Source organism: Amphibalanus amphitrite, unplaced genomic scaffold (assembly GCF_019059575.1).
Source record: "Amphibalanus amphitrite isolate SeventyFive unplaced genomic scaffold, NRLGWU_Aamphi_draft 002170F_arrow, whole genome shotgun sequence".
NCBI classification, from domain to species: domain Eukaryota; kingdom Metazoa; phylum Arthropoda; class Thecostraca; order Balanomorpha; family Balanidae; genus Amphibalanus; species Amphibalanus amphitrite.
This window is the reverse complement of record NW_024883663.1, coordinates 38,171-51,640: the sequence shown is the minus strand read 5'-3', so window position 1 is coordinate 51,640 and position 13,470 is coordinate 38,171. Positions and strand designations below refer to the sequence as shown.

The 13,470-nt window shown below is 46.9% G+C and overlaps 1 protein-coding gene across 1 annotated transcript; it reads left to right on the top strand.

Annotated features, from left to right (window-relative positions):
* Nucleotides 1-1,311: 1,311 nt before the first annotated feature.
* Nucleotides 1,312-13,231, top strand: LOC122376503 (the record flags this gene model as incomplete). The annotated part of the gene is made up of 4 exons (XM_043356393.1): nt 1,312-1,419; nt 4,279-4,412; nt 12,523-12,604; nt 13,181-13,231. Coding segments are annotated over 4 exons (375 nt in total), but the record flags the coding sequence as incomplete, so codon positions are not given.
* Nucleotides 13,232-13,470: the final 239 nt, after the last annotated feature.

Below are 13,470 nucleotides of genomic sequence, written 5' to 3'. Positions count from 1 at the left end.
GACTAATAGCTTCCTACGATGAGCGGCTGGCGCCGTCAGCTGAGCTGGCAGTCAGCTGGCGCGTGATGACGTCACAGGCACGGCTGCGGCTGCCGGGGTCAGGGTGTAAGGTCAGGTCAGAGTGGCAGTCAGGGCCGCAAGCTGCCAACTCATCAGGCGCAATTTGTGGTTAATTTGAGAATTCGGGGAGCACTTGAGGTGGGTATTCCTAGCAGGCTAGCGCCGAGGAAACGGAAAACGAGGCTGACATGTGAGCAACTTGTGCTTCTGAGAATCGTTTAAGCTTTGTTCTCTGTTTATGGTGCCTTTCTGCACATACGTATATTCCTTCCTTAGGCCTTCATGTAAGATGAAGCCAATAACGGAGCATGCCTTGAGACAAGGTTCATCTCTTATCACTTATGATTTAATTGACGTCCTGAGATGTATGTCACCAAGTCCTTGGTTTGTGGGAGAGCTGCTTCGCTGCTGCTGTTGTATCCACAATAACAGGAAGTCAGAGTTAGGGGAAGTGTGGGATATTTGGAATGAGGGACAGGGGAGGGTTCTCATATATTATCCACAGGAGCACACATGACCGATAACAGATGTTTGCATGTGCGAGGTGTGAGAATGACATATTGAAACTTGGGTCAAGGATGCTTAAACGCGAGTAGTTTTGGAATGGCGTTTCTTGAAGCGCTGTGTTAGTTGCACGGCAGTTTTCAGGGCAGACTAACCTGATGGTGCCTGCCCAGACCCCAGTCATAAGCTCTAGAAATCCCAGCAATAAAACCTTTCCATCAAGCTTGATGACTCATTAAGCTTCTGTTCATTTAACCAACAACCTCACCCGGTTGCAGTGCGCGGGAGAATCTAAGAAAAACGCGTGAATTATGTTTCGTTTAAATAGGTGCTGTGATGGGAAACTAGACCATTGTATGACGCAGAATGCATTTGCACTTTACGTGCAAGAACAATGGCTATGACTAATTTAGTCGGTGTTTTGGCCGTTCTTTTTTTATGCCGCAATTAAACGCTACTCGCCTTCGTTGTGAAGCTTCTGAATTCTGAACACAATGATAAATCCAGCAATTGTTCATCAGCAGTTTTCCATTTCCGTTGAGACTAAAGCAACAGAGAATCATCGTAAAGTGCTTAAATGCTTATTTGCTAGGACGGAATGAAAATTGCTTGAGAATGAGTACCTTTTCCATCTAGCGTTTTGTGTAAAAAGGGGTATCGAGCAAAAGAATGGGGTACGGAAGGCGTACCCCTGTCATCGCATTATGTCTATTGTCCATCCTGATTGTATTTTGTCTCTTCTTGCAGACTGACCATCATCAAAAGATGAAGATGATCGAGGAGGAAATATCAGCTGACACACAGTCACGTGACCCGGAGAAGACGTCACGTGACCTGTTTGGTGTGCAGCTGGAGGTGAGTGATACATTTTGCGCAATTAGGACAAACGTGGCGTAATGTGTGTGGGTTCTAATGAATATTATTCATAATTTTTACACGTAGGCTGTTTTATGCTTCTGTGGGGTGATGAGTCATTACTCACTCGTTAGTAAATGTGCATAGAAAACGAGTTCAAAGTGATGTCATGTCACCAAGAAGAGTCTAATGTTTTGAAAATGGGACTGTCAATGTGAAGGGCGCTCCTCAGCATGTGTGTAGGCGTGAGAATCTAATGAACCGTCAACCCTCGCGACTCTTCCAAGAGAAACAAATTCTGGAGGCAAAACACGTCCTGATTAAAGTCAAGGTCTACGACCGTCGGATTTGGTTCTGCTGTCACGGCGCCGTTCCATTTTTGAGCTGTCATAAGTACGATAGTTATCGATCCACAGCGATGCCCCAAACAGAACTGGTATCTGTTTGGCCTGTCCGATACGTTCGATCATATTTCCAGCTCCCGTTCTGTAAACTGCGATACGCTTCTGTGGTTTTGTCCTGTTGCGATAAGCGGAGTATTGTTGTTTATCTGTTGTGATCGGCTTGTCGTAAACCACCGAGGACATCGTTCCATTCATTCTGTCATTCCTTTTTGGAGTCGGCTGCGATTGGAAGCGTCCTCGCGATTGTTTTGTATGACTGAATTTGGCGCAGAATTCGTGCTAATTGACAGGTGCTAGTGTTCTGTTAATTCAAAGCCCTTGGGGATAAAACGACCTGTATGTTTTCTGGGGGAATGAAATCGAAGTAAACGTTTCATGCATTTGAGTACGAACATTCCTTTATACATTTTCCTTATGCTGATGTCTGTCGCAAACTGGCAAGTGTAAAATGGTCATAATGTAAGTGTTGTTGGAGCATCTTGCTTTTAACTTATTCACTTGCACTGGTGTGTTGTTGTATTTTGTCTTTCAATTTCTATGTAGCGTATTATTCAGCCAATTGTTGTCATTTTAGTAAGCCATAGTGCATCCTTTCAAAATGGCATCAAATGTCGTGTTGGCTTGCGTGGTGTTTTTCATAGTCACACTCACCACACTCAACTCCCAAATGCTGGGTCAATGAATTCCTCCTCTCCATAACACCACTCCCTCTCTCAAATTACGTCATCTTTGGCCATATCCGGCTCCGGCCTCTCCAATCGTCTCATATTACGATGAAGACGTCAGTCATGTGCCCTCTTACAAGGTGATACGTTACATCTCCCATGTCCTCACTCACCTGAAATATCCCATCAGTCACACCGGGCGAACATAACCGGGTCCTGCCTGTGTGTCTGTCTGTCGGTCTATCTGCCTCTCTGTCTATGTCTGTCACAGCCTTTCAGCTCTCTCTCTCTCTCTCTCTCTCTCTCTCTCTCTCTCTCTCTCTCTCTCTCTCTCTCTCTCTCTCTCTCTCTCTCTCTCTCTCTCTCTCTCTCTCTCTCTCTCTCTCTCTCTCTCTCCCTCCACCATGTACCACGCACATGAGAAACGCGTATGTCCTCTCTCCCCTCTCCCCACACAAACCCGGGAAGAGTAAAACTCTAATCAGTGGCGATTACAGACGCCTCAGGCTCTGCCTGACAGCTCCAGTGTCAAACGCTGTGCTCAGGTCGTTATAGATGCAGCGGGTAGGTTGGATTATACCCGGGGAGGAGCGATCAAGTTGCCTCAAACATGGTGATGAGATAAGGTGGTGGGTGGTGACTGTCGAGTGTTGTGGTTTCGTGGCCTTGATTGGGAATTTCAGTGAGTAGGGTGTGATGGATTCAACGAGTGGGTTTGTAAACAAGGGCAGCTCAAAAGCCTGATAGGATAGGATGAAGCCTATTGGAAAAGCTAAGAAAAGGAAAACACGAAATATGAAATTTTGCACTGAGTTGTGCTTCAATTGTAACGTTGTGAGGTAGTCACACGCATGTTTGTGCTTTATTAAAAACCAAAGCAAATTTTGTTGGAAAGGTTAGCACTTTAATGCTCAAAATTTTCATTCAAAAATAGCCACGATTTTGTAATATGTGTGTGAGTAGACAAGAAACATGTAAATGTGTTGAAACACCGCTACGTGCCTTGCATTCAAGTGTTTCATTTCGTCTACTGCGACTCAAGTAATCGTTCGATACAATTTAAATGCAGACTCGGTTCTCTTAACAGCCGCATTGACATTCAAAGCATGACCAGTGACCACTAGGGTAATTTGGGCCCACGCATGATCCCAACTCATTTGTAGTGATTGCTTGCAAAGTGCACAATCACTGTCTAGGAGCGGTTCGGGTCCTTGAAGAGGGTGGTACGCTGGGACTGTGAGCAGGATGCAGATTGGGAGAAAGGATCTGTCTTGACTTTGCAATACTGAGCTGCTTCAAATCGATTTTATATTACTGTTGGCATTGGTGATATTCGGGAGACAATTGGGAGCTGTCTCTGTTGTATTGAACTTTACACGTTATAGTCATCAAATGAGTGTTATGTCATGTTGTGAATTGTGCTGCTCCAGCTCTACTGTGCTAATGTGCGGCAACCCTTAGTTTCCCGGTCGCCTACTTGTGACTTATGTTATGTGCTGTGCTTTGTAGCATTATGTAAGAAATTTTGCTGATGTGCTGTACTGTGCCAAATCTTACGTGCCGTTCTTTGTTGTATTGTACGGTGCATTGTGCTGATGTGCTGTTATTTCCTCATTTCACTGGTCTTCTTCTAGAGGCTAATGTAATGTAATATGTATGCTGTATTGTGCTGTGAATTGTGTTGATGTGCTGTTATTTTCTCAGGTTACCGGTCTTCTCCTAAGAGGGTGCTGTGATGTGCTGTGTTATGTTGTGCTGTGCATTGTGCTGATGTGCTGATATTTCCTCAGGTCACCGGTCTTCTCCTGGAAGCCGAGCGTCGCCGGCTGGTTCTTCTACAGGCAGAGCTAGCAGTGACGTCACAGAACAGGACCAGCTTCAGCCGCAAACAGCTGGAGCAACGGCAGCTGCTGGACAGCATCAGGTGGGTGATGTCACTGTGACGTCATCACTGCTTGACACAGGAGCGAGCTGCTCCAGGTATTCAATAATCAGCCCTGTTGACGGTATCATTTCAATTTTTTTTTAATGATCTAAATGGTTTCTGATTCTATATTACAGACAATCGGTATTGATTATAGACTGCATGAGTTATCCTTATTTAGGGGCATTATTTCGTCGACACTCAGCTTTGGCACAACAACTAGTTTTATACCGTGGTTACTGTAAGGTTGCAGCCAATGAATGAACATGCCCTGCACTGCAATGTTGCATGATTTGGGGCGTGGCCTGAACACCTTTTTATCGATCTGCGCTCGGGTCATTTCTTATGGCGATCGCTTTATCTGCGGATAACCAGGCACGCCTTGTTGCAAATTGGACAAATAGCCTGTCGATAGTGATAGATGGGATGAGTGTTGCATATCAATCCAGGTCATCATGCATGTTAATAACGGCAAGGAATATAATTAGATAAATAAAAGAAGTTGACCTTTTCCTCGACATCAAAAATGTAAAAAGCCGAATAATATATTTAAAAAACGGTGAGCTTTCGGCCACTGGCCTTTATCAAACCAACGTGATTTGATAAACATCACGTTGGTTTGATAAAGGCCAGTGGCCGAAAGCTCACCGTTTTTTAAATATATTATTCGGCTTTTTACATTTTTGATGTCGAGGAAAAGGTCAACTTCTTTTATTTATCTAATTATATTCAATATGTTCCTCGCTCGAGCACTTAGTAATATTACCAACGGCAAGGAATAGTTAATTTCCCGGATACCGAAGCGTGTTGCATGAACTGGACAAAATTAAAAAAAAAAAACAATGCCAAGTTATAATGCCAACAGCTTTATGGTGAAGATGTTTTCTCAAAACATAAATGGACGATCCTTAGGCTTTTCTTTTTTTGTTCTTTTTTTTTTTGCTTTGTTCAATTTTTTATGTAATGACAATTAATTGCATTTGTTGATTTAGACATCTTGCACCGACAACTGTCTTTCATATGTTTTCACGTTAGTCATTACATCCGGTCGTCAAAATTAATGACGTCATCCTTGCATCATTTAGTCTCAGCGTCGCCCACTTCCCGCAGGGAACCTCACGCAACCCTCTCTAACATTGCATGGCCCGCCTACCTACCGCAAGCTAATCTAAATGCGATCACTGATCTATAAGATCGGTGCCTCGCATTGGTCAGCTCTCAAACGACTATCAGCTGACCGCTGCAGCAGTCAGCTGACTGCGACAGATCAGCTGACTGCGCTAAAAATCAGCTGGTCCAGATGCCGTGCTCTTTAATGGGGACATTAGCACGCTAATTATGCCTTTACTGGATGTTAATTGAGAGGTACTCCAGACTGTCCGTACGTGGGGCTTCTATGAATACCGTCACCAATTGAAAATTGCGCCACCAGTGGGGGTAAATGGTAAATGAAAGCGTAACGACCAGCGTCCAAATGCCCGAGGAAACGAACGTGCTCAAGGGTTCTGAACAATTACGATGTTGAGAAACGTAAGCGCTTCTTCTTAATGTGTCCATAAATTGTCCCTGCTCAGGTCATGAGGGCATAGCATGACCAAGCAACCGACTTTGGACATGGAGGTGCTTGCAATTAAGTGGTATTTTATTTGGTCATAATTAAGTGAACAGCTAACCGACGTTTTAGCCGCAAGGATGAATTGCCTAAACGTCATTTTCTTACTATCAAATGTAGAGTTCTGCCATAAATCCTGGCCTTAGATGGACCCGATTTCGGGTGACCTGACCCAGCTTGAGCTACCTCACCAAATCTCATCTCAACTGGCGTAACCTGCCCTAAAATGGCAAATTTGACCTGACCTTACCTAACCAGACCTGTTCTGATGGATACCTAGCAAATGCCAAAGACCACAACACAAGTATTGGACATCATGATACAAAGCTAACTCCAATTGCTCTGGCACACAAACGTATATAGCCCCATGCTATACACTCACCTTTTTTGCCTATTCTCGATTCAGCCACAGTAGCCAACAAATCAACGCACCGACACGGCCCCTTCCCCTCCCCATCCTTTCACTCTCCGAACGGTACGGGGGGGGGGGGAGCGATCAGCTGAGGGGGAGGGGGAGGGATAATTGGGTGCGCGCTCCCTGTAGTGTGCAGTGGAGATGGCATCTACTGGGATCGGTAGTCGACGGGCTTCCTTAGAGAAAAGAGAAAGGGCTCCCGATCGGGAGAGAGGGGAGAGAGGAGGGGGTAGCCAGGAAGAGCAAAATGGTCGGTCAGAGTGTATTGAGGAAGTGTAATCGGTTCTATGGCCGTTGTGTCATCCGTGAGTCGATGATCGCTGCAATTACGCAGGTTTATGACGTATTCAATTGGCTCAGTTAATTTGAAATGGTGGCATAAAAAGATTTATGTTCAGAGCAGAGATGATGCCTCTGAGGCAATGGCGTTGACATTAGCTGTAATTCGAGCAGGAAATCGTTGTTTGCATAACGGTTTCTTGTTTACCTAATTAAATCAGAAAGCAGCGACATGTCATCTGATTTCTTCAGTATCTTTTGACAGGCCACTCTATCTAAATCATGCTCGACTTTTTACGGTCGACCAATTATTTCTTAACCCTCGCCCATGTAGGGGGGGGGGTGCAACCCCCCCCTGAGGTTTTTCTTAGCTACACGCCGAACCGTTTCAGATAGCCTGCTCAAATTTTCAGGACCCTATGGGGCATCCTTTGCGCAACTTTTGGTATTTTTTATTGTCAAGGTCATGTCAGGTCACGGAGTTATGACGTCATAAAGGGAACAACCTCCGGCCAGATTTACGCTAAATTGGAGATTGCTTCACATTGGTATAAATGCCGACTGACCTGACACACTGATGGATTGTTTTAGAATCATAACTGGCTGATTTGACATTGGCACAATGTCCTTTGACATTTTGAAGGTTACTAAAGGTCAAGGTAAGGTCAGTGACCACTGACCTCGGTTGACCTGTAATGACTTCTTGCACTTGTATGCCTTTTCGGGGTATTTTGATGCCCTGAATTCGAATTTGCTATCCATTTCAGGCATCGTCGGTTGTTTCTTGTAGTTCATTTTGGGTCAGGGTCAGGTCAGTGACGTCACACGCCTGACGTGACCCAATGCACAAATGACCTTGCAGACTTCCGATGCTCCCAACGCATCATTTTTAGAGTTATGACATCAAAATACACACCAAAATGATAGAGAATTGATCAAGGATCACGATAGTGAAGGTTTCAAATCGATATCTCTTACCGTTTTGCCGCAATCCGCGCGGAAATCTGAAAAAGTTAGATTATTCCGAAAATTTGACCTTTGACTGGTCATAAGTAGGTCAAATGTTGACCTAGGACAAAAAAATATACCACCAATCGCGAGATCTCGTTGAGAGCAATACGTTGGTCTTTTCCGCTAAGCTCTACGATGCTCCGTTTTCAAACGCCAGGAGGGGGGTCGCACCAACTGCATGGGCGAAGGTGGCAAAACACCGTTTACGGGCGAGGGTGAACATGCCTTGAAATATTTTGTCGCTATCGAAGACCTATTGCTATAAAATAAATTCCTTCGTAAATCGGCATTCATTCCCACCGATTATTTCAAATTGTTCAATAATATGTGTCGATTTCAAACAACACATTTCCCAAAATGTGTCATTCCTTTGCTAAGTTCAAAGCTCCGGTGTTCATGCTACTTGAAATTCCTCCCTTCCGGTCTCGCTGCGTTAGTGCACTTCCTGTGACCTCACGACTAGTCACGACTGACCCCCCCAACCCACCCCACCCCCACCTTGGCTCCAGGGACTGGTGTCCCCCCCCCCCGGCACGGAGGAATAGGAGGGGGTGTGTTGGGGCGTGGCTGTGTCACGAACCAAGTGTGATGATCATCAACCGATTATCAGCGTTTATAATCGCCGGCTGGAGTTACTTACGATATACGGATACCCAAAGAGAAACCTATAGCTGTCAGCGGCAAATGGTGAGTGCGGAGATAAGATTGTGGCTGGTTAGCGATATCTATGCATTGCTGAGAAAGTAAGATATATAGTGAATTTATCGTCAAGGGCAAACTCTGACTGAGGAAAGCGAAAAATTAGCCCAAGCTCATATCCCAATCCCATATGACGCGACGTAAGGATCAATTAACAATTTACACAAATCATATTCTCCTACCACATAATTCCTTACACTGGGACTGTTGTTAACGTTTTATTTTTCCCGTTTTTTTTTTTCAAGCCTGCTTTACGGGAAAATAAAGTTGTATCAGAGCTCAGTCTTCACGAACATAGTTATCCAAAGCAGTGCAAGATTTCTCCCCCACACGAGGCGAATACCTCGTCTGACGTCTGCTCTTCCTAAAGAAGACCCTCAACTGGACAGCGAGTTCTGTTCACCTTTGACCCCAAACGGCTGCCCTCAGGGTAGAGGGGGAGGGGAGCCCCCACAAGTGCCTCTGCCTCCGACAGTCAGGAGGTGCCCTGTCTGTACTCTTTCGAAGCCTGACTCGAGTCAGTCGTTTCGCTTGGCTTCAGGTAAAATATGAAGTTGAAATGAGAAAAGGAAAACTTTTTTGGGGACGCTGAATCCTGCTCAGGTAATTCGCACACCACCCCAATACTTTTTTATTGTGACGATGTTTTGAGGGAAGTTAAAGGTTGATTTTTTTGCATACATCACTTGGCGCACCAAAATATAGACAGTAGACACTTTAGTTCGAGTCTTATACTGTGTTACAGCTTGTGTGGAGCAGGCCAGTTCAGTTCCGCTCTCTGCGTATCACAAAAACACTAAAACAAAGGCGTGGTCGGCTGCCCCACCTGCCACGTGACCTTGTCACGGCGTGCCGTATGGAGTCACGTGACGGGCAGACGAGTGCCGGCCATTGTAGGCCAAGGTTGGGAGGATGGCACGCCCAAATGTCACGTGATAGCCATCGGACAAGGTGAGACGCTTTGTGAGCAAACAACTATGACGATACCAGATTTGAGAGAGAAAAACGTGATGTAACCATGCGCTAGACCGCACATAATATGGCATAATATGACCACTGATTGGGAATGAGTGACACCTTTCGTTGAATGGATTTGAATGGAAATCCAGTGGTGTGTGTGGCTAATTAAGGGGCATTGATATCCTATACCTATGAGGGACTCATATAGGATAGGTATATATAGGTTTGTATTAGGCTCGACGTTTAATGTGGTATTGAAAATGGCAGGAATATATTTTGCAATAATTCTGAGAGTTGAGCTTATGCTCTTTTACTCCAAAGCTATAAATTTTCCACAGACCAATTGCACTACGGCAGCGCTACTTTATATCATAAATGCTCACGATTGCTCGAACAAAATCGTGCAAGCAACACATTGCTTGTCATTCAGATAATATACGGTGACGGGTGAGACTTTCACTAACAAGCTCCGGTTAGATTCGTGATCAAGATTTGTCACACGCTGTCATAGAGTCGTCGATCTATGGAAGGAACTTTACTATCGTCTCAAAATGCTTAGATCACTATCGAAATAATTCTTTCGCCGATCATTTCACAGAACGATGATTCAGGAGTCTGTGAAAGGGTTATCATCCAATCCTCACATTTCATCATCAATGCCGTTTTCAAATGATTTCGTTCGTTTCAAATTGCTCGCCTGGAATGAAGAAGCAATGGGTATAATTATCTAAACGAGGCCCATTCTCCTGCATTTTAAATTGGAATCGTCACCAGGGACCGCGGATTCCGGGGGGCAGGGTGTGCAATTGCACACCCTGAAAATCCTGAGGGTGTGCAAACACCTATTTTTGCACACCCACAGTTCGGTGTGGGGGCCCATGCGGCCCTGGCGCTTGAGTGTCCCAAGCCGATTCTCGAGGACCCCAGCGCGAGCCTGACGGCCCCGCACCGGTGCCTGAAGGCGTGAACAGGTTCTAGTGTTATCTCAGGGGTTATCTCAGAACCCCACCCACGCCATTTTTTAGCGCTCCCACCGGCTCTTGAGGGCCCAGGCCGATGCCCGAAGGCCCCAAGTCGATGTCTAAAGGTCCCACGCCGGTGTCTGAGTACCTACATGGCTAGCTCAGGGATCCACGCCAGTTTCTGAGGGCCCTAACCGGCTCTTGAGGGCCCTGCCCCCTGCCCTCCTTAACCCCCTCTTGGGGCCGATGCCTAAGGGTCCTGCATCAGCACCTGAAAGCCCACAGAGTTATCTCAGGGCCCCATACCAGTTTCTGAAGGCCCTCACCGGCTCTTGAGGGGCTCCAGACCGATATCCAAGGACCTCTGGCCAATGCCCGGGGGCGCAGGCCGATGCCCGAGGGCCCCAAGCCGTTACCCGAGGGCCTTACACAGCTATCTCAGGGTATAATGCCACTTTCCGAGGGCCCTAACCGGCTCTTGAGGGCCCCAGGCCGATTCCTGAGATCCCCAGGCTGATGTGAGTGGGCCGACCGACTGAGGCGGCCCCTACGTCAGTTTCTAAGGGCGTCCACGACCGCCGTCTGGTCAAAGCTGATCTCTGAGGGCCCTACGCAGGTTTTTAAGTGCACTCAGCTCTTGTTTAGGATCTCACACCGGCCTCTGAGATCGGATGGCTTATGCATGCCGCAGAGGAGCCCTTACCGGCTCATGAGGGCTCCGTGCTGACAGTTGAGGGCCCCATGCCAATACTCGAGAGTCCCATTCAGTAATCTCAGCGCCCTACACCAGTTTGAGGAACGCCGTTCGGCCAAGGCTGACATCCGAGGAAAAGCCCTTTGCAAGCCTCGAAGTGTCCTCACTTTCTTTTTTAGGATCTCACACCAACCTCTGAAGTCGCAGGGCTAAAGGATGCTTCTGATAACCCTCACTAGCTCGGACCCAAATCGATGCATGATGACCCGACAGAAGTGCCTGAGTAGCCCACACAGTAATCTCAGGGCTCACACCAGTTTCTGAGGGCCTACCTACACGAGCGCTTTTTGGCCAAGGTCGATGTCTCGGGGCCCTATTCAGGCATCGAGGCTACTCGGGCGCCAAGAGACGGTGGGGGACCTCCAGGCGAGCTTGTTTGGTAGTACTTGGTACCCCATGGAGCCGGCGAACGGTGTCAAAGAGCCCGGTGTGGGGGCCCAAGAAGCGGCGTGGGCATCCATATTTCTATGTACATGAGGTATTCCAGAGGCCGTTATGGGACCTTCAAAGACCGTGTGCGGTGCGCCGGTGACCCTTAGAATTGCCGGTGTTGGGTCTCAGGAGCTGGCGTGCGGCCTTTATGGGCCCCAAAGCCAGCGTGTGGGCCGTAGAGCAATGGGGAAGCTAAGGGGGCCGGAGGCCAGACCCCCATAGGTCATAGGGGCCAAATCGATGGGCCCAAACATCCCGCCAGCCGTGTTTTATTTTTAAACTAATTCATGTAATCCATGATAAAAAAGAAGTGTGCCAACATCAACTGTGCAAAAGGGCTCTATGAGGCCCGTAGGGGCCCTTGAAGGTCACTGTAAGCCTTTAGGGGCCTGCTTGGGAAAATCGGAGATCGATTTGGATCACGTTGCATGCATGCATGTGCATTTACTCTGCTCATGCATGCATCTCCTGACCGTAAGATGCTCGCTCAGTCATCTTACGACCGTCAATTTTGAAGGCTTTCCCGCCCCGCTTCCTTAGAACCGGCTTATTCCGGAGCAGTGGCGGCGCTGACTTTTTGGAAGGGGCCCGGCGTGAGATGGGGGCCCAATCGCCGCATCTTGCACACCCTACGAGAATTTGAATCCGCGGTCCCTGATCGTCACGTTCGTTGTTAATTGCACCAGAGAAATGGTGCTCCAAGCACAAATCACACTTCAAATCCTAATTATCTCGGTGCATATTCTTGCATTGTTTACATGCCACATTCCCTAGGATAGCGTCGTGATGTTTTTCGCTACGTCTTCACTAACAAAAACGATGCATCGTGTGTAGGACTGTCCAATGTCAAATGTGCGCTGCTGACTTCTCACAAATAGTTTTAGGAAAGGCAACACGGGTGACTGAAAGAGCTTAAACCAAATCATTAATGCTCGTTGTTAATGATCATCGACGTTGAGCTGACATCTCTCGTCTCCTCGTTCCAGCCGCATCACAAGACAGCACGACCAGCTTCATAGGGAGTACGCTGCGGCCGCTCGGGGCGCCATCTTCTGCCAGCTGGGCAAGGTAAATTATAGATGTCGCCCCAGTCGGCAGCGGTGCCGTTGGAGGCCGATGGCTGGGGCGTTTCCTCCTACTGAGATAGCGTTCCGAATTCGTTGAAGAAGTGTCAATAAAATATAAATCTACCTGAATTGTCAGCGAATGATTGGTAGCAGTGAATGTTCTTGATTGAAATTGCATATTGCTGTTGAGTGTTATTGACAATGCAGTCTTATTGGGCCTCAGTTTTCATAGGACTTCAGAAAAATAAAACGTGTTCGAGGTGCGTGAACGTTCGCCTTCTAGCCAAAATATTCATGTGATGACGCTAAAGCCTGAAACAGACTCTTTCCGCAGTCAGGAAATCACATGCGAAAGCCTATTCCAATACATGGAAGCACGCTCGCATCAATCGCACGCACCTCCCGCAAGCGATTGATGCGAGAAGAATTATAATGTATTTGAATAGGCTCTCGCATGCGATTTCCTGAATGCGGAAAGAGTCTGTTTCAGCCTTAAGCTGGTAAAACCTCTGCTGAGCTTAGTCACGTGACGTAGCGTCTAGCCAGGTGGCGTCACCGATTGTTTTCTCTTTTCCAGGGAAACCGGAGCCAGCCGGCCATTGGACTCAAACACTCGCTGAAAAATAGGGTAAGCTAAGCTGCTTGTTTGGAGTTATGAACAGAAAAATGGTCGGATTTTTGCGTCATCAACCATGTAATAGTGGTTGTTAGGTGCTTTTAATTACCTCATGTTTATGGATGGTAGCATGTTTGCGGTTGTTGCTCGAGCTAACGTCATCCAGCCGCCTAGCCGACGTCTGAGTGTTTTAGGGTTTACGTCAGACGAGACAAAAGTTTTGTAGTTTCTTTCATGTTGGGTGACGAGAT